Source organism: Oenanthe melanoleuca, chromosome 20 (assembly GCF_029582105.1).
Source record: "Oenanthe melanoleuca isolate GR-GAL-2019-014 chromosome 20, OMel1.0, whole genome shotgun sequence".
Taxonomy (NCBI): Eukaryota; Metazoa; Chordata; class Aves; order Passeriformes; family Muscicapidae; genus Oenanthe; species Oenanthe melanoleuca.
Window position 1 is genome coordinate 7,365,319 of NC_079353.1, and position 19,454 is coordinate 7,384,772.

Consider the following 19,454-nt stretch of genomic DNA (forward strand, 5'->3'; position numbering starts at 1 on the left):
TATGAGGAATGGCTGAAGGAGCCGGGAGTGTTTACCCTGGAAAAAAAGGCTCCAGGGTAACCTTACAGCTCTCACACCGCTGTGAAAGGAGATTGTAGCCAGATGGTGCGCGGGCTCTTACGCCAACCAGCGACAAGAGTAGAGTGTTAAACTGTGCCTGGGGAGATTTAGTTTGGACATCAGGAAGAATTTCTTAACAGAAAGGGTCGTCAGGTATTGGAATGCGCTGCCCAGAGAGGTGGTGGAGTCACTGTCTCTGGAGGTGTTTAAGGAAAGACTGGAACGTGGCGCTCAGTGCCCCAGTCTGGTTAACATGGTGGTGTTGGGTCAGAGGTTGGACTCGCTGATCTCAGAGGTCTTTTCCAGCCTAATTGATTATGTGGTAATCGGGATGCTGGAACACCAATAGCCGCAGCCCTCAGCCCCGGGCCCTCAGCTCCAGTCGGTCCCGCGGCCGCCCCCGGCCCGGGCGGTGCCGCTTCCCCGCCGCGGCCATGCGGCAGCAGCGGCCTCTCCCGCCATGCCAGCGCAGCGGCCGCTGGGACTTGTAGTCCATGGGCCGCAGAGATGCTACGCTGAAGCCACGCATGAGGACTACAACTCCCGGCGGTCCTTGCAGTTTGTTTTCCTTCAAACCAGCCCCAGGCCCGCCCCTCCGGTCCCTCCTCTCCGGTCCCTCCGTGTCCCGCCGCGGCCACCGTCGCCGTGCCCCGCCGCCCCGCCCCGCTCCCGGCCCTTTGACCCCGTTGTTATGCCGGGCCCGAGCCGCCGCCGCCGCCGCCGCCTCCCGTAACGCCCGGAGCCGCCCCCGCCTCGCGCCCCGCCCGCCGCGCCCGCCGCGCCCAGCCCGCCCCGGTCGCCGCCGCCCGCCTGCCGCCCGCGCGCCCAACGGTCCGCGCCCGCCGCGCCCGCCCGCGCGGGAGGAGGAGGAGGAGGAGGATGAAGGAGATGAAGCAGAGGAGGAAGAAGGAGCGCACGTGGGCCGAGGCCGCCCGCCTGGTGAGGCCGGGGGGACGTCCAGGGAGGGGGTCCAGGCGCTCGGTCGTACCCCAGGGCCTCCCCGCTGCGTCCGGCCCCTCCCCGAGTAACGGGGCCGGCGCCGCCGCCATCGCTTTCGAGGGGGTAAAAGCGGGGGCCGGGCCCGCCTGGAAGGCGCGGGCGGTGTTGCCGGTTCCCCGCCCGGTCCCGCGGCTTCCCGCGGTTCCCCCAGCCGCCGCTGTGGCCGGGGTCTCCTGCACGGTTGTTTTTCTTCCTCAGCCGGGTGGGAAGGAGCTGCGCCCGGCCCTCAGCGGCGAGCTGCCCGCCCGCCGGGGACCAGCGGCCTCCGCCCCGCGGGGCTGCAGCGGCTCCGGGCTGGGACGCCAGAGGTGCCGTCCCGCCTGCTGGGCAAGGCTGCGGGAACCGTCCCGCTCATTTTCTTCCTTTCAGATGGTTTCAAAGCTCTGTGGGAGGAACCGGAGCCTCCGGAGAGGGCACGGCCGCTGTCAAAAGTTTCTGGTTTAATTAGTGACGGTGCGGGCTCCTTGTGTGCACTGGCAGCGCCCGAGGGCCGGTGGCGTATGCCGGGCTGCCGGAGCAGCGGCTGGACTGAACATCCCTGAATCAGCCCGTATTTGGTCACTTTTGGGTTTAGGAGACATGGCCATGGAGATGTCTCAGTCCTTTTGTCTTAAAGAATCTCCTCGTTGAAGGCTTCAACTTCCAAGCCCAGCTCTGCTCTGGTGGTGTTTGTGGGAATGCGCTGTCATTGGACCCTGTTGGTGGGAGGAAGCTGACTTCCTTCTGTGAAGCCTTTGGGCTGGGTCTGTCTTGAACCTCAGTTATTAAGTAGGAAATCTAAAAAAGAAAAATAACTTCACTGTCTTTCAGTGAGCTAGTCAGAGGTTTGATTTAAGGGCTGCATGCTGAGGTGTTTAGGCTGGCTGGCTGGCATTTGGGTGGAAGGAGCTGGCTCTCTCCTGGTGACACAGGTACAGCAGTGCCAGGGATGGAATAAGGGGTGATCCAGCTACCTGGATGTGAATGGATCTCACGGTTCCTCCCCATAGCTCTGTCAGTGGTGTACAACTGGTGAGGATGCATGTGTTCCTTCTGTGTAGCCCCTGGACTTCTGCAGAAAGGGATTTAAAGAGCTTGAGGGTGGTTTGTTTCCTTGTTTTTTCTGTTGTGTGTGTTTGTTTTGGTTTTGCCAGCCCAGGTTATGCATTGAAGCATGTAAATATTCAGAAGAAACAGTGTGGGTGAGTCCAGTGAGGCTCATGTCTTGTATTGAGGATGTTCAGGATAACTCTTGGTGCTTCTGAGTAAGATTTTTTTGGCTATTGGAGTGTTTTCTTACTGCTTGCCAGGAGAAAACCTAATCAGACAAGCATCTGACTTCCAGCAACTTGCATCATCTTTTGTGTGTAAATGATAATATTTTAGACCCACGTGGTTTTGCTTGAAAAACTGGAGAAGGGCATAAGGCAGCTACTGTGGAATTTCACTTCAGGAGCCTGATGGTTTCTTTCTCCATCCTGCATTTCTCCTTGGGATCCAGGTTCTTTGAACCAGGTGTATCACTGCAGGGATGCTTTCCTGGTAGGTGACCCTGGGGACAGAGGCTGTGCTGTGTGACCTTGCACAAAGTCAGCTCATTCAAACATCCTGTGCTCTGACAGGTGAAAAAAAAAATAAAATCAGTATTTATAGGCTGCCTAAAGCAGCACGTGAGACTGTGACTCTGAAGCAGTCACCTCATCACCCTTGTGTGATGGGGAAGGCATTTCTTCACACAGTTTCTCTTACCTGTCTTTTGGCCAGGACCTTGGGCACGGTGGGTGCCTGAGATACCTAAGCCTCAACAGCATCTTAGAGCCATTGATGAACCAGAAATAGAACGATCTTGTACTAGATTATCCACTTAAAGAGACCTACAGTTGCGTAGCTGCACTTCCAGCTTGCAGGACTGATTGTAAATCCACTAAAAATAGATCTTTATTTCACACTAGTCTTACACATGCTCCCTGTCAAAATGCTTTTAATTTCCCTCTCTGACGTGTGCTGGTGTATTTTGTATTCTGCTCAACGTTTCTGAGAATCACAGGGAAATGTGTTCTTCAGTGTTGCTTCTCCTAAGAGCCAAAACTCTGCACGTTCCATAAAATAAACCTTTAAAGGCTCATCTGGATGCTCAAAGCCACTGCAGGACCCCACAAGTGCTGTCAGAGCTAGGTGACCAGTAATTTGAGGAAGTAAACTTCCATAATTAGGGGCACATGCACCCTCAGCTATCAGTGCTATAAATAGTAGGGGGGGGGAAAAATTCTATTTTGGGGGTAAGGAATAGAAAATGTTGGAGTTTTGTAGCTCTGGGTGGAAGGCTCATGTGGTGCTGAGAGTGTCAGATTGGAGAGGGATAGAAGGGACAGTGCTGGAGACTGGGATTTGGTGTCTAAAGCTTGCAGGATCCTCTCTCTTCCAGTTCTTCCATTAAGTGCTCTGTACACTTAATACAGCTCTTGATTGGAAATTGTTCCCCTGAGCATAGATTCTTTTATCTGTATGTAAATGCTCCTTTGTGCTCAGTTTTAGGCCACATACTTTGCTTGCTGTGTCTGTCACTGGAGAGAGGTTTGAATAATTCCCTGATTTTTTGGAACAGACGTGTTGTATTTTGCAGATCTCACTGGGCTCAGGAGCAATGAGTTTCCCCGTGTCAGCTGTCTGCAGCCTTTGAGTGATGGGGTGACAGCTCGGGAGGGAGACCTTGTAACCTATGGAGGGAGGAAAAAGTGTGATGGAGCTGTATGGAATTTAATTCGTTTACTTTCTCTGAATATGGCTTATCACTTGCTTTGTTTTTTCTTTATACTCTGTGTTTTCATTGGGTTTTAACTCAAGTTAGTTCTCCAGTTCTCTTCCCCATGAGATTCTTACCTCATTCTCAGAAGCTTGTGAGCTTCAAGCATATGCAAAATACCTGTTGGGTGGATATGATTTGAGAAATTCAGTTTGTAGAATCAAGGTTTAGACTGGAAGGACCTTAAAGATCCTCTTGTTCCACCTCCCTGCCATGGGCAGGGACAGCTTCCACTAGTCCAGGCTGCTCCAAGCCCCATCCAATCCAGCCTTATCACACATACAGTTGAAGTACAGAGATGCAGTTGGGTTTTTTGTAACTTGTAGAGGGTGGAGATGGTCTAAGGTGCAAACGTTGGCCTGCACAGCTTTGAGGTGATTTTGCTCATGTCCCATTGGCCTGGCTGCTACAGTGACTCACTTCTAGATGTTGCTGATGGAAATGGGGCATCTGGGTCCTTCCTCTGGCTTCCCACACGAGTCAGACTGAGAGACAGACAGCACCGTGTTGCTGACTCCTAAAACGTGGGGACGGATGAAACCAGGGCTGTACATCGGTGTGGCCATGATGCTGGGGGAATTTACACCATGAACAAAATGTTCCTGAGTGAATTCCTGTTGCTGCTTTCCTTGCCTGTTCCAGGCCATGGCCTGTGCCTCTCTTTGCTTATGGCCCCGGGTCTGTGAGCTGGGTGCCTTTGCATTCCAAGAACAGCCCTGGCTGCCGCTGGGGAAGGCGCAGGAGCCGGCGCGCGGTTGGCAGCTGTGGGGTAATCTGCTCCCAAATAAACTGCGTGGTTTACATCTACTGCAGCTTATTTTTGCTCATTGTTTCCTGTTTATGTGGATAATCTTCTTATCCACAGAAATGTCCGGTCCTCTCTTTGAATCCTTGAGTTCTTCCTTCTAGTCATTTTGGAGCAGTAAGTTCCACAGGCTTAAAAAAAAAAAAAAAATGGTAATAACCTCTTTACTTCTTTGTATATAAGTGACAATTCTATTCTTGATATATTATATGAAAGGATGAATTGTTATTTATTGTGTCGCCTTTTAATATCTGATTTTCTTCATTTTATGTCAAAGGCAAGCACTCTTAAGTCTTTTTAGTGTCTCTAGCCAGATTTTTTTTCCCAAATCCTTTATTGTTTATTTTTTTTCCCTTTTCTGAATTCTGTCCTTCTCTGACATGAATTCTGACTCTTTACTTGTGGTTCCCTTCCTGGGATGGAGTGAAGATGAAATGAATGCAATAATCTGAGGAAAGTACAGTATTGGATTGTATAGCTGCACAGTAATACTTTTAGTGACAAAAAAATACTGGATGCTTTGTCGAGAGGTAGGAGAAGGTTTTACATCATTACAGGTCACTGACCACTGTTCAGTTTGGAAGGTTTATGTGGCAGCAGCTCCAGCTAATGTATAGTGAAGTCTGGTAAAGCTTCCATTGGAGTCAAGACCAAATTCTGCTGCTTTTTCTCCTCCATGTTTGTATTTCAGTTAATTAGGGAAGAGATGAAGGTAAAGCCTTTTGTGGCTTTGATCCGTGTTCACCAGGATCTTGAGGTAGCCTGAAATTTTACTGTATGTCTTTGCAGGTGAATCGAGTTTGAAGAGGTCTGGGCCACAGCTGATGGAGTAGTTTTCTGGGAATGCAGAAGCCAATTCTGTAATGACACTTGGTCTTTCTGTCTTTTCAGGTGCTGGAAAATTACTCAGATGCTCCTATGACCCCAAAACAGATTCTGCAGGTCATAGAGGCTGAAGGTCTAAAGGAAATGAGGTTAGTATTGATGATTTTGTCTAAACCAGTGTGGAGCATGGGGGAGGCATTGTATGAAGGCTAGTGTTGCTTTATACAGTTCTGCCTCATCCCCAGCCCGTTTTACTTCCCTTTTTCTCTTTTCAGCCTGGTAATTTCAGATGACAGTACAGACATTTATATACAGATTGTAAGGGGTTTTTTTCACTGATAATAACTGGAGATGTTCTTGGATTTTTTCATAATATACAGAGTCCCTTCATCCATCTATTGTGAAATAAATGCCTCTTGCAGATCAGGCCCCTGCATTGTGCTGTACTTACCACTCACTTGCATGGTTCTCACATAAGTAGCTCCCAGCAGTTTCTGCTATTGTGACCTGAGTTTGAGAACAGTTTAAGTTTTATCTCCTCTGATGCTTCATTTCTAGAGCAGACATTACGTTTTAGAAGAGACAGTTTTCTCTATGCTAGTGGCTCATGCTCAGATTCTCGAGCACCAGGAGAGCGCAGCTTGCATCACACGGTTGTGGCTCTTGACATTTTAGGGAGGAGATGGGAGATGCCCATCTCAGAGTGGGTTTCACGTGAAAAAGAACCTGATACAAAGCCTTGGAAAGGGCAGAAGTGGGAGACTGCTTTCCTTGGTTAAGTTCTTGTGAGCTTCCATCTGTTTCCATGACAGTAGTAGAAATACAGAGTGTCTTGCAGCTCAAAGAAAGTGGGTAACTGTGATAGTCCAAATGCCTCAGTTACTGCTGCCTGGCAAAGAAAAAGAAAAAAGGAAGTTTGACTACCTGTGGCACAAAAAGTCCAGGGATGGACTTCTGGGAAATCCAGATGAAGAACTGTTACTAGTCTTGCTTCTCCCTCCCTTTGTTTCTGTGGACCGTTTTTCACTGTGGTGTTTGCATTTCCTGAACCTGTACTTTACCCGGCTACAGAAGGTAAACTGATTTCTTCTGGGACCTAAATGTCAGCTTGTTTCTGCTCCTTGTTTGTGTGAAATCAGGAAACAGCTGGGGTGTTTTGAATAGTGAAAATCAGTGACGTGGACAGAGGTGTTGGGTGTGGGACCTGCTGTTGTTTGAAAAGGCAAAAGGCTGGTGTGTGCTGCTGCATCGGATTTGGAACTGTTGGAACATCCACCTTCCATGGGTTTACAAGAAGGCTGGGGAGGGACTTTTCACAGGGGTATGTAGTGATAGGACAAGGGGCAATGGCCTTAAGGTGAAGGAGGCTATATTTGGATTGGATACTAGGAAGAAACTCTTCCCGATGAGGTTGGTGAGGTCATGGCACAAGTTGTCCAGAGAAGCTGTGGCTACTCCATCCTTGGAAGTTCCCAAGGCCAGGCTGGACAGGGCTTGGAGGAACCTGGTCTGGTGGAAGAGGTTCCTGCCCATGGCAGGGGATTTGGAACAAGATGGTCCTTAAGGTCCCTTCCAACCCAAACTGTTCCATGATTCTGTGATGCTTGCTGGGATCTTCTCTGATTTGGATGTGGGCAGTGGTTTCAGTAGAATTCAGACAGATTTTAATGAGGACTTTCATAAGAGAAGCTTTGCTTTAATCAATCTTCTATAACTCTCTCACATAAGTCCTGTTACCTAAGCAGGCAGTCGAAGATCTGTGTGCACAGGCTGTCCCCTGCCAAAGATAATAGCAGGCCTCTTCACACACATAAATTATCCTGTGCTTTCCCAGTTTTTACAAGTGACCTGTCACTGTGTATAAGTAAAGACCAGACTTCGGAACATGTGTCATGTTAAATCCCACAAAGCTAACTCATTTCTTTAAAGGTCGGTGGTTTCCCTTGGGATATCTGCTTTTCCTTCCCTGGTCATTAATTCTCTGCTTTAAGAAAAGATTGTTTTCTTCAGAGTGTGATTGTTTGCAGAATAGAGGCAGAGAGCCTGCCTGGCTGAACATGCAGCAGGCTTTGCTGGTGCTTGTATAGAAGCTCTTCCTGAAACTCCATTTCCTGAAGGAAATAGCTCAGTGCCTTGAGATGTTTTTCGTTCTGAATCAATTCTGAGGTGGGGCTCCCTGGTTTGGGGGTCACGCTGCTCTGCTGGGAGGGCTGTGTTCCATACGGGGCACTGACATTCCCATGAGCCAGCACCATGCTGAGTTTAGCTCCTGGCAGTGTTTTAACTGCTTGGTTTTTTTTCTTGTTTTGGGGAAAATTACTTATTTTGCTGTTTTAAGAGAGCTCTGTGACTGGTGAGTGTGCTTGGAGTGCCTGGTAAACACAGAGGGGAAAACACGGTCTAACAGGGCAGAAGGCTGGAAATTTTGTTCACCTGATTTAAAAGTGATACAGGGTAACTTTGCCTGTTGCTGTTGCCTGTGAAGAAGTGTCCAAAACCCGAACACATACAAGGTGGAAACAAAAATTGTTCTATGTTTCCAATTTGAGAATTATTTTCTTTGAAATATTTTCTCAGTCCAGTTTTCAGTTTCACTTTTACTAGGAATGAAGTCGATAGTGGTGTAATGTGTCTTCCAGACGACTTTCTGCCAGTGCATGTGGGATTTACTGAAAAACACCGTATTACGTGGCATAGCAGTTCCATCAGTGTGAGTGTAGGATGGGGGTTTAACCAGGGACTTATGTAGGAATTACCAAATGAGAGCATCAGAGCCTTTGTATGGAGCTCTGCTGAAGTGGTGTGGTCGGTGACACATCATGGAGACATTGCAGTAACACGTGTGTCTACAGTTTGTTACATTTTTCTGCTGCTGAATAAATCTGGGGGTTTTGTAAAATCAGTTCAACACTGAAGGATTCCAGGAGAGAAGGGGAGAGAACAGGTAATAAAAGTTAGAAATGTCTAAAACCAGGCGAGGATAGCTTTAAAATTGGTGTCATGTTTCCTGTTTGCTGTGATGTGCAAGGCTGGTGTACAGGTCAGAATGAAACCAGTGACACTGTTCTGACTGAAGTGCCTGTCTCATAAAGTTAATGGCATCACCTCTGTTCCTCTCATCAGCTAAAGGATGCCCATTTAACCAGATCTTTCAGGCTGTTTTCTTGATAATCTATTTCTTAAGCTCTCTTCTTTCTCTGTCTCTGTTGCAGTGGAACATCTCCCCTGGCCTGCCTCAACGCCATGCTCCACTCCAATTCCCGGGGAGGGGATGGGCTCTTTTACAAACTGCCTGGACGCATCAGCCTTTTCACACTCAAGGTAAATGCTGAGCTCTGCTCCCAGCTGAGGGCCCAGGGGTGAGTCCTCCTCCTTGTGCAGGGCTGAGTGTTACTCTGTCACTCATGAGGAGTGAGATCATCATGTAAGAGAGGGTTTGGAATTCATTATTTCTTTGGAGTTTGTACCTTTCAGCTATATTCAGCCATCTATGATAAATTCCTTAAAAAAACCCCAACTATTATTTCTTGAATTGCACAAGCAAGATGAGTCCTCTTACTGCAGTACCTGGTGTCCAGCTCAAGTGGCTGCTCATCAGAACAGACCTGTGCACTCCCTTGCTGCCAGCCACAAGGGAAAACAGCCAACCAAGGAAGTGGTCCAAGAGCTTGTAGTGACAAGTAAAATCTTGATAGGAAAATGTATATTCATTCTTCTTGCTGCTTGCTCTGTGTTCCACTACATTCAGTGTTATTTAGCATCAGTATTTTCCTCAGATCTTGAAATCTCTCTGGAATACTTTCTTTATTTTTAGTTTATTGTTCCAGTAATATTAAATATTGAAAATGTTTCTGTTCTTGAGCTTTTCTTTTGCGTTGTTTTGTACTGTTGTATTCCCTGATAAATATTAACTTGATAGATCTCAGCCATTTCATTTCCATATTTTTTCTGTTGTTAGAAAATCTTGTTGAATTGACACATTTTGCTGAACATAGATGGCATTGAAATGGCTTTTATTGTACAAGTAGGAAATACATCTCCTAAGCTTGCTGTCTTAGTGTTTGGTCACTCTGATGCTACTTGTTCTTTCATAGTCACAGATGCTTCTCTTTAATAGGAACTCATTCCTTTCAGAAAATGGTGACATATTAAGAACCTTTCTATTAAATTAATTATTACTAGCCTGGTATTTTGGATGTGTGCTACTTGTCTAGGAAGGGCCTATGAAGTGCTCTTAGTTTAGATGACTTCTGTTCCAGTATGAGACCAAATATACTTTAAAATATCTTAAGGATCAAAATAGGTAAGAAATGAAAGGTTTAAGTATACCCAGTTAACTGTCTGCTCCCATTGGTGTAGATTTGGGAGGGAGGAAGGGCTGTACCCACCCCAGTTCTGTTTCCCCTCTAGAAAGATGCCTTGCAATGGTCCCGGAACCTGTCAGTGCCAGAAGGGGAGGAGCTGGAGGACACAGCAGATGCAGAAAGCTGTGGGTCCAACGAAGCCAGCACTGTGAGTGGTGACAATGATGGTAAGTGTCTAGTGACATTAATCTTTAACTCCAGGACTTACTTCTGTGTCTGACTGAGAGCTCATCTCTTTCAGTGTCTCTTGATGAAACTTCTTCTAACGCCTCGTGTTCCACTGAATCTCAGAGCAGGGGACCTGCTACCAGGGAGAGCTACAGAACTGCTTCCCAGGTAGGAAAAAGTGGGACTAATGGGAAGGATGAAGCCTCTCGAGAGGAGCTTTCATTACTGTTGGGGTGATATAACATGGTCTATTTGTGCACAAGTGCCTCAGAGAGAGTTATGAGTGTCTCCCTAGGCAGGAAGTGGCAGGATAGGGAGGGATCATATATGGGAAGGCAGTTTTGAATTCTCTGCTAGTCCTGAATGTATTGTTGCCTGAAGATTCAGCTAGGAGGAGCCAGGCAGCTCTTTAACTGAGGAACATACTGCTTAGAAGATTACTATACCCTTGCATAATGCCCTCATTCCTTTGTTTTGTTTTTGGTTTCTCTCTGATCTGCAGACAACCAAACAGAAGAAAAAGACAGGTGTGATGCTGCCACGGGTGGTGTTAACCCCCCTGAAAGTAAATGGGGCACACATGGAATCTGCCTCGGGTGAGCATGGCCTTGAGGGGTCCTAATGATCTCACAAATCTCTCTGTCAGTCCCCAGTCATCTATGTTTGCCTGAGGTTTTCTGTAACACCTGCTGAGAATGAGTGAGACTGCAGAGTTGTGTGGATGTTTAACTCACTCAACATAGTTGGTACCTGGGCAATACCCCTTAACAGCAGATTTGTTAGTTACAGAGAATTACTGTATGTTAAACTACTCTCCCAGCCGGGCTTTGACTGTTCTTTGCATATTTTTATGATGTTGTTTTGCTTTCAGGTTTCACAGGAAGGCATGCTGATGGGGAGAGCAGCAGCACATCCAGCAGCAGCAGCAGCTCCTTGGCCCTGTGCAAAACCAGCCTGCGCAGTAGGACAGAGATAAACAGGGATCCTCCACAGCTGCTGAGGGGCATCCGAAAGCCCACGGCTGGTACGTGCTCCTGGTTAAAGGCAGAAAAATGATTGGTGGTGGTGAAGTCCGTGTGTATCTGAGAAAAGAGCACTAGGAGGCATTTGATGACCTGAGGTCACAAGCCAAGCTTTCCACCTTGAGTGTTAGTGATACAATTGTTTAAATGTTTGCCTGGTTTTGAAGAGCAGCATTGAGAATTGGCAGAACTGTGACCTCATGTCAGAATTCCAGATGTGTGTTTGTTAATTACTGTGCTGGAGAGTCATTCTCCACACCTGAATACTGCAATCTTTATCATCTCTCTTGCTCCTTTTGCTGTTGTAGTTTGCCATAAATTTCAGCCCATAATGCTGAAATACTTCTGTGCAGCAATGTTAATTTTATCTGCCTGTCCTTAAACTCCAGGGCAAGTGAAACGGAACAGGGGTGAGGATATTGATTTTGAAACCCCAGGCTCCATCCTTGTCAACACAAACCTGCGAGCGCTGATCAACTCCAGGACCTTTAACGCGCTTCCATCACACTTCCAGCAGCAGCTGCTTTACCTCCTGCCTGAAGTCGACAGACAGGTATGAGCACTCAGGTATTTTCCCTTCTCTGATTACCACTTCAGTGTGGAACAGCTGGAGCAGATGTGCTCTTTGTCATGGGTCTGTCCTGCTAGGTGGGGGCTGACGGGCTGATGCGCCTCAGTGGCAGCGCTCTGAACAACGAGTTCTTCACCCACGCTGCACAGAGCTGGAGAGAGCGCCTCGCTGACGGTGAGTGGCTTTGCTTTCCTGAGTGCCTGAGGAACAGCTGCTCATTTTGTAGGGTTTTTGGTTTCCTTTTGCAGTTAATGAGCAGGAACTTAGTCTAGCTTTGCTGTGTATCTAGCTATGTTTCTCCCAATTTTTTCTTTTTTTTTTGTTTAAAATCAAAGATACAATTTCTTTTTTTCCCATGGGACTTTCAGCATTAAGTGGTGAAGGTATAAAGTAATGCCAGACTTATTTTTTCTTAAGTGGTGGCCTGTCTGTTAAAACATGATTTTTCTCTGGAGCCACAGGCAGCACATGGATCTAGAGTGGGCTGGGGAGCAGGGTGGTAACAGCAGGTCTGTCTTTCATGTATTTAGCTGCTGTACTGTTCAAACACTAGAGGTTGCTTTTGCAGAATGAGTTTTGTTTGGAACTGAATTCTAGTCTCTTGCTTCCATGCAGGTGAATTCACCCACGAGATGCAAGTTCGAATCCGGCAGGAGATGGAAAAGGAAAAGAGAGTGGAGCAATGGAAAGAGAAGTTCTTCGAGGACTACTATGGGCAAAAGTGAGAAATTTTACCACGTCTATCCTGTTTAACCATGTTTATGCAGGTGGCAGAGTGTGTTTCTGTTTGTGGATACCTGAGCAGATGCAGTGTAAACTCCTTGAAAAACAGATTGTGAGGTGAATTATTCCAACTGCTGCTCTGGGAAAATCCTTAGTGGAATTGGCTGGGTTTAGTGGAGTTTTGTAGCCCATCTCTTTTGTTTCCAAGTAAGTTGATGGTATTTTCCATCATAATTTTTTGAGGTTTTTTCCTCATTCCATGTGATAACAAGGTGGGATGTGTGGATTCTTCCCTTTGCAGGGTGAGTTAATGAGGCTTTGCTGACTCTGCCCGTATAAGCGCTATTCAGTAACACTGAAATTGGGGTGAGCTTTAGCTTTTAGCTTGCTTTTGTGTTTGCCTTATAGGTTGGGCTTGACCCAGGAAGAATCCCAGGAGCAGAATTCGGTGCAGGAGGACGCTGAGAACAGGACAGAGCTGTCTGTTAAAGGAGAAGCGAGGCTGCCGCGTGGGCCCACCACGCGCCAGAGGGATGGGCGCTTCCGGAAACGCTCCCGGGCCGACCTGCGCTGCCGGGCCAGGAGAAGCCTGTACAGACTGCGGGAACCTGAGCACACGGAGGCTCCCAAAGAGCCTGCTCCCGTGGGGCCAGATCCCTCCCTTCATAAAGAGCCAAAGCCTGAGACAGACCTGAAGAAAGATGATCTGAGCAGCCCCTCGACTGCAGGATTAAAGGCAGAGAGTACCGAACTGAAGGTCTCTCCAGAGACTGCCAAATCAAACAGCAAATCAGAAGATCCATCATTGGCAGCTGCCAGCAGAATTCCCAGTTTGCCCCAGGAGAACTCTGCTCAGGAGTCCAAGGAGCAGAAGAGGAAAAGCTTTGAGGAGGCTGCCTCTGCGTCCTTCCCCGAAAAGAAGCCCCGGCTTGAAGATCGTCAGTCCTTTCGTAACACAATTGAAAGTGTTCACCCAGAAAAGCCACAGCCTACTAAAGAGGAGCCCAAAGTCCCACCCATCCGGGTAAGAAAGAGCTTTAGAGCTGCTGTGTCTCAGGGCTGCCGTGCTCAGTAGTATCAAAACATTATTAAAATGTCAAGTGTTGCCATCTTAAGGGAAGGAGTCGAAGGGTTTCATTGGTAGAGCTGAAGTGCCTCTGACTGCCATGGTTTGCTGTCGTATTTAGACAGGCAAAGAATGGAAAATCATCCCAAGGTCTTTGCACAAGAGCACAGGGTAACCTTGACTTACTCCCTTCATTTGCATTTCTGTGGATACAGAAACATTGCCTGAAATGAGCTGACTTACTGCAAAAGACCTTGAAATCATGTTCTTTATCCTGTATAGTTTCTGAGTTCTTTGCTTTTGGACAGAATCTCAGTGTTCCTCCTGACTTTTCACATTTTGACCAGGATACCCATTTTGGTAGCTTCGGGCAGTCATCCTGGTATAGAGAATCCCAGTTTGATTCTGAAAACTGGAATATAAATAACTTATTTCATATTTGTCTGCAGCCTCTGGTAAAACAGTATTAGTGTGAACTGAGCTTTACAGATCACACAGCAGAGGTTGCGAGACCGTGCTGCTTCCCAAATTAGTTTCTAAGATGAAATCTTCGTTGAATTTTTGTGCTAAGAATTGTGATGATGAGGAGTTGCCAGTAAAATGCATTTCTCTGGAGATGGTCAGTGTTAGAACTTACTGCGTTACCCTTTCTTTCAGATTCAACTTTCACGTATTAAACCACCCTGGGTGGTTAAAGGTCAGCCCACTTACCAGATCTGCCCCCGGATCATCCCCAGCACGGAGCCCTCCGGCCGGGGCCGCCCCGGGGCCCGCACCCTCGCAGACATTAAGGCCCGTGCTCTGCAAGCCCGAGCCCAGCGTGAAGCCGCCACTGCCGCCATCGGAGGAGGGGGCGGCCCCGGCGGGGGGAGAAGCACCGATGAAGGAGGAGGTGGAGGAGACTCCAGCAGCCGTTCCCAGCACAGGAGATCCAAGAGAGCTCATGGAAAACGTGCGGCAGATCTACAGCGAGCACAACTACAGCTGTCTGTTCATCTGAGCACAGGGAAGGCTGACTCCAAAGGGGCTGCTCAGGAGGCCAGCGTCAATTCCTGCCTCTCTTCCAGACAAGATCGCTCTTCCTCAAAAAGCGAAAGGAGCGGCGTTCCGGGCTGTGCCACAGGATCAGGGGACACTCAGCCTGGGCACGGGTCACCCAGGAGGCCGTTCTGTGGTGCTGTGACTGTGTCATCCTTGGACAGTGCGACTCCTGAGAGGCAGGAGGATAGTCCTGAGCAGCTCCTCCGTGACCCAAGGACCAAACTCCCATCTTGTGCTGCATCACAGGAGAGCACAAAACTGGAATGTGTGGTTCCTGTGGTGACCAGTCTTTCGTATTCTGGGGGGCAGGGAGCTGGGGTCAGTCCCGCAGGAGACAGGGCTGTGGTGGAACTCGGAGATGTTGGTGCTCCCACCATACAGCTGGATTATCCCTCTGATGTAAAGCAAAATTCCTCCAGTTGTCCTTTTCCACCAGAATTGTCATCGGGTGTCACAGAACGCCATGATCCAGAGAAGGTGTCTGGTTTTAGATATAACAACTCCAAAACATTTCTGGAAAAATGTGTTGCTGATAATACCTCCAAAATGGTGACTGCTGGAGTGAAGAAGGTGATCCCTGCAGTGTGTGATGCCACACAGCTGCAGGCAGGGAAAGGCAGTGATGGAAAACTGAGTAATGAGGAACAAAATGCTGAGGCTCTAGTGCAGCCCTCTGTGCATGGTGACTTTATTTCTCAGAATAGGATAGATACCTCTGAAAAACTCCTGCAGCCGAGGGAGAGGTGCTCCAGAACCGAACCAGACAATGCACATCAGCCCCTGGGAGAGACGCAGGAGTTGAAGAGAAGTGGAGATGAAGAAATACAGAGTACACACAGTGAAACAACAGACACTGCTTCTGATTGGGAAGGAGACATGGCTGATGAGAATGTGGAGGTGGAGATGTGCTTCAGAAGTGTCAGCTGTAGGGAGGTGGCTGGGAAAGGCTCTTCCTGTCACAGCAGCAGTGAGAAGCGCAATGGGATTAGGTCAAAATTGTCTGTGGAGACAGAGAGTCCAGCCTGTTCTGGGGACTTGGTTGCACCCCCACCTCAGAGATGGGGACCCCAGAAAGCCAGCTCTGCTCGGCCCATGTCCTCCATTGAGACCAGCAACCCTTTGGTGATGCAGCTGCTGAAGGGGAAGCTTCCACTGGAAGAAGTTCTCCCAGTATCTCATGTCAACATTAAGCTGGAAATTGCACAGCCAGTGCTGCAGAAGCAGTCAGAAAGCCTCTCCCTGCAACTGGACAGAGGCAGCGGTCGCTGTTTTGGCAAAGAGTCCTCAGATGTAGGAAAAAAGATAAGTGCCCAAAGCAGAAGTGAGGATGTTCACTCAGTGAGATCTTCCATAGATCCCCAGGAAAAAACCTGTGGATCAGGGGCAGCATTGCCTAGAGCAGAGGGTACAGAGGATCAGGCTGTCCCAGAAAAGCATTCCAAAATTGGTTCGACTTCAAGCTGCCAAGACCAACTGGCAAATGTGGCAAGTGCCTCTCCAAAGTCTGAAGATGTGGACCTTCGGGAAAGAAGGTTTTCTTCCTGCAGCTTTGAGGAGCAGAAGGAGTTGCTGAAGGTCCGGATGCCGCAGCAAAACCCATTAACGAGTGTCACAGCAAGTAAAAGCCCAGAGAAGCTGAATGCCTCTACAGAGCCTCGGTTTTTATCTCCAGCTGTAACTTCTCTTGGACCAAACCAGACAGGAGGTGCATTGGTCAATAAAAACTACGGTGGGGTTCAAGGCAAAAAGCTCTTTGGTTCTGGTTTTCCTTCCAGCCCCAGCGTGAGGCTGCATCACTCCAGAGCTTTGGATCACAGTTCAGCCATGGGAACCTCGTCCCCTGGCAAACAGATTCCCTTGGACAAGGGCTGTGCACTGGGAGAAGGAATCCCAGCTGCCAGGGAGGAATGGACTTCAAAGCAGCACAGCAGCACCCCGGGAGGGATCAGAAATGAGAAGGTGCTGGTGTGTGGCAGCCCAGCCAAGAGCAATGCGGAGAACCGGGAGGATGTGGCCCAGCAGCCCACGGAACTGGCCGGGCACACACACAGAGAGCCACTGGTCATGGACTGGCCCTTCTTTAAGTTTTCAAGGGATCCGGGAAAAGGACAGAGTCACCCTTTGGAGCCTTCATCCATCCCCTCTCAGCTCAATATCAAGCAAGCGTTTTATGGGAAGCTTTCAAAGCTGCAGCTTAATTCCACCAGCTTTAATTATTCATCCAACACTCCAGCTTTCCCCCGAGGCCTTGCTGGGAGTGTGGTGCAGCTCACCCACAAAGCGAACTTTGCTGCGAGCCGGAACACGGCCCTGGCTGTGCAGATGTTTGCTGACAGCAGCAGCGTCGATGAGATCTCGTTCCAGTGCTCGTGCAGCCTCAAAGCCATGATCATGTGCAAAGGCTGCGGCGCCTTCTGCCACGACGACTGTATAGGACCCTCTAAGCTCTGTGTATTGTGCCTTGTGGTGAGATAATAAATTATGGCCATGGGACAGGTTGTATATTCAGTGTGTGTATTTTGATAATGACTGATCCTAACGCCTGTACACAAAGTACTCTCTGTTCATAGTAGAAACGCTGTTACACTTTGTTTTGGTGAGGAACCTTGAGCTGCCTTCCCATGGAGATCGACAGTGCAGAGTTCATTCCTGCTCATGGGGACACCCTGCTCTGGGTGGGCTGTGCCCCATGGGAGCCATCCTGCTGCTTCCTGCTATCATGGAAATTCCAGCTGTGCTCTGGTATCACGCTGAGGCTGACGCCGGGGGGAGCGGCCATTTGCTGTGGCAATCCCTGGATCTTCTGTGGAGGAAGTCCTTACATCCAAAGGAACTGGAAGATGGTGTTTGCTATTTCAGGGCTGCACAAGGTGAGGCCCTTCAGTCTTCCACTCTCCCCTTCTGCCATCTCATTCCTGGTTTGTGTGGGAAGTGCTGCTGTGCAGTGAGTCATGCAGAGAGCTGCCCTGCAGGGATGGTCCTGTATGGTGTTTGGATGCTGCAGCAGGATGTGGTGCCCAGGGATGTACTCTGCAGGTGGTTGTGGAGCCATGTACAGCCCACCATGTGCCACATGGAGCCCACGTGGAGGATGCAAGGAGAAGAGGAAAAAAATTCAGGGCAAGTGCCAAGCAAATGCCTTCTGCTGGCCTGCAGGAAGCTGTGTGGCCAGGAAACTGTTCCTGGCTGAACTGGCCCAGTGGCTGTGCCTGCCTCCTTTGGCTGACTTCCACAAACTGCTGTGGAACACTGGAAGTTCCCAGGAGCTCAGTGATAGGGGCAGTGAGCTCTGCACTGCAGCTTTGTGGTGAGGACCTGAAACCCTACATCAGCTGAGCACCTGTGAGCATCAAGCTGTGCATCTGTGTGACCATCACCTAACATTTAAAGCAGTGTTCTTTCCTCTTTTTTATTTTCCTTTTTTTTTATATTTTCATTCTTGGATGTATAAAGTGAATTATTTGACTCCTGTAAGTATCCTCTCTGCATCTGTTTGATCATATATTTATATGTTGTACACAGTACTGGCCAACTCTGTAAATGGATGTAATGTACATAGAGCATAAAGGGGTCTTTTTTTTTTTCCCTTGGATTTCCAGGCTCTACAGCAGTATTGCATTAAAGTGGTGTTAGTTATTGTCAGAGCCGCTGTATTCTGTCTTGCCTGACGTGAGGCTCACCACACTGGGGTCTGGGTTCTGACAGCCTCCCCGTGCCCATGGTGCCTGGTGGACTGTGCTGTGCAGGCTCAAGGATGACCAGGTGGGATTTGCTGAGCCAAGCTCACTCCCCAGTTGCTCATTTAAGCTCTTGCCAGTTGTTGCTGCACCTGAGCTCCCAGGGCATGGCTGTACCTGCACTGCAGGGAGGTGAATGAACATCCGTGTGCATCCAGAGAGGGAGAGCAAAACTGCAATTTTCTTTCTCCTTGGAGCAATTCCTAATCAAGAGTTAATTGCTTCAGTGAGGGGGAGAAGCTGCTGGCTTATTCAAGCGGGCAGTAGCAAGAATTTTAGGGAGTTTATTTTCATTTTTTTCTTCTCGTCCCTTTTCCAGCTCCATCCTACCTCCCTTCACCATGCACTTTCTTTCAGCCGTGCAAGTTCCTCTTTCAGCCACAATCGTGAGGGGTGGAACAAGTTCAGTCCCTGAGCTGGTTTTATCCTCAGTGCATCCACCAGCCTCATCCCACGAGAATGAGAGCCCAGTGCAGCCGTGCCCTGCCTTGGCAGGGCTGCGGTGCCCGTGGGGCCAGCAGAGGTGTGGAACCTGCTTACCAAAGATGGGGAGCGGAGCAGGGGGCTGGCTCTGCCTCCTGGGGGGCCACTGCAGTGTTCAGCTCGGACTGGTCTGGGGGGCAGAGCCCTTGGGGGGCCTGCTCGTGTCTGTCCCTTGTGCTATTGGAAAAATAAACACTGTAAAATCTGCTTGTGTGGTTTCAGTCCTTTTTCTGAAATCCTCCATTCAAAGCCAATGTGGTTTTTTCCTTTCCTCTCTTAACTGCAGCTGTTCCAGAGCTCTGCTCAAGTCACTAAGGGGAGGGGCTGTGTTGCTGGTTGGCTTTGTTAAATCTGGTTTTATGCACTTAAAGATCACTGAAGATGGTGCAGCTCCTGCAGAGATGCTGTGTGGCTCTTGGGGAATGGATGCCATGAAGGCTCTGAGAGCCACAGAGGGGCTGTGGGACACTGGGGGCCCCCACCAGTCACAGGGGATCCCTGCCCTGCTGGGATGATGCCTGTGGGCAGCAGCACAGAGGCTTTTCCCAGTGTCAAGGCAGGTCCTGCTATAACTGCCCTCATTGTTGGATAAATGGATCTAAAAGTGTTTCTCAAGAGCCTAAATGTGATACTGATTACAGTTTATTGAAACTACTTGAAAACTTCTTGGCCAAGTCCTTTCTCTTTTCTGGGCAGTAAGGAAATAACATGAACTATGATGTTGCATGTCTGGGTTCTCACTGAGTGGATGTTCTGCAGGGTGAGCAGGGATCTCCTGCCTGGGGTTGTGGGAGTGCTGAGATCTGGG

The 19,454-nt window shown here is 48.8% G+C and overlaps 1 protein-coding gene across 1 annotated transcript; it reads left to right on the top strand.

Moving 5' to 3' along the window:
- Positions 1-719: 719 nt before the first annotated feature.
- Positions 720-18,853, top strand: ASXL1 (ASXL transcriptional regulator 1). The gene is made up of 12 exons (XM_056507056.1): positions 720-999; positions 5,538-5,620; positions 8,684-8,792; positions 9,882-10,002; positions 10,077-10,171; positions 10,506-10,599; positions 10,875-11,027; positions 11,415-11,578; positions 11,674-11,770; positions 12,212-12,317; positions 12,728-13,343; positions 14,043-18,853. Exons 1-12 carry the CDS (start codon positions 940-942, stop codon positions 16,899-16,901), a joined length of 4,557 nt encoding a protein of 1,518 aa, XP_056363031.1. The 5' UTR covers positions 720-939; the 3' UTR covers positions 16,902-18,853.
- Positions 18,854-19,454: the final 601 nt, after the last annotated feature.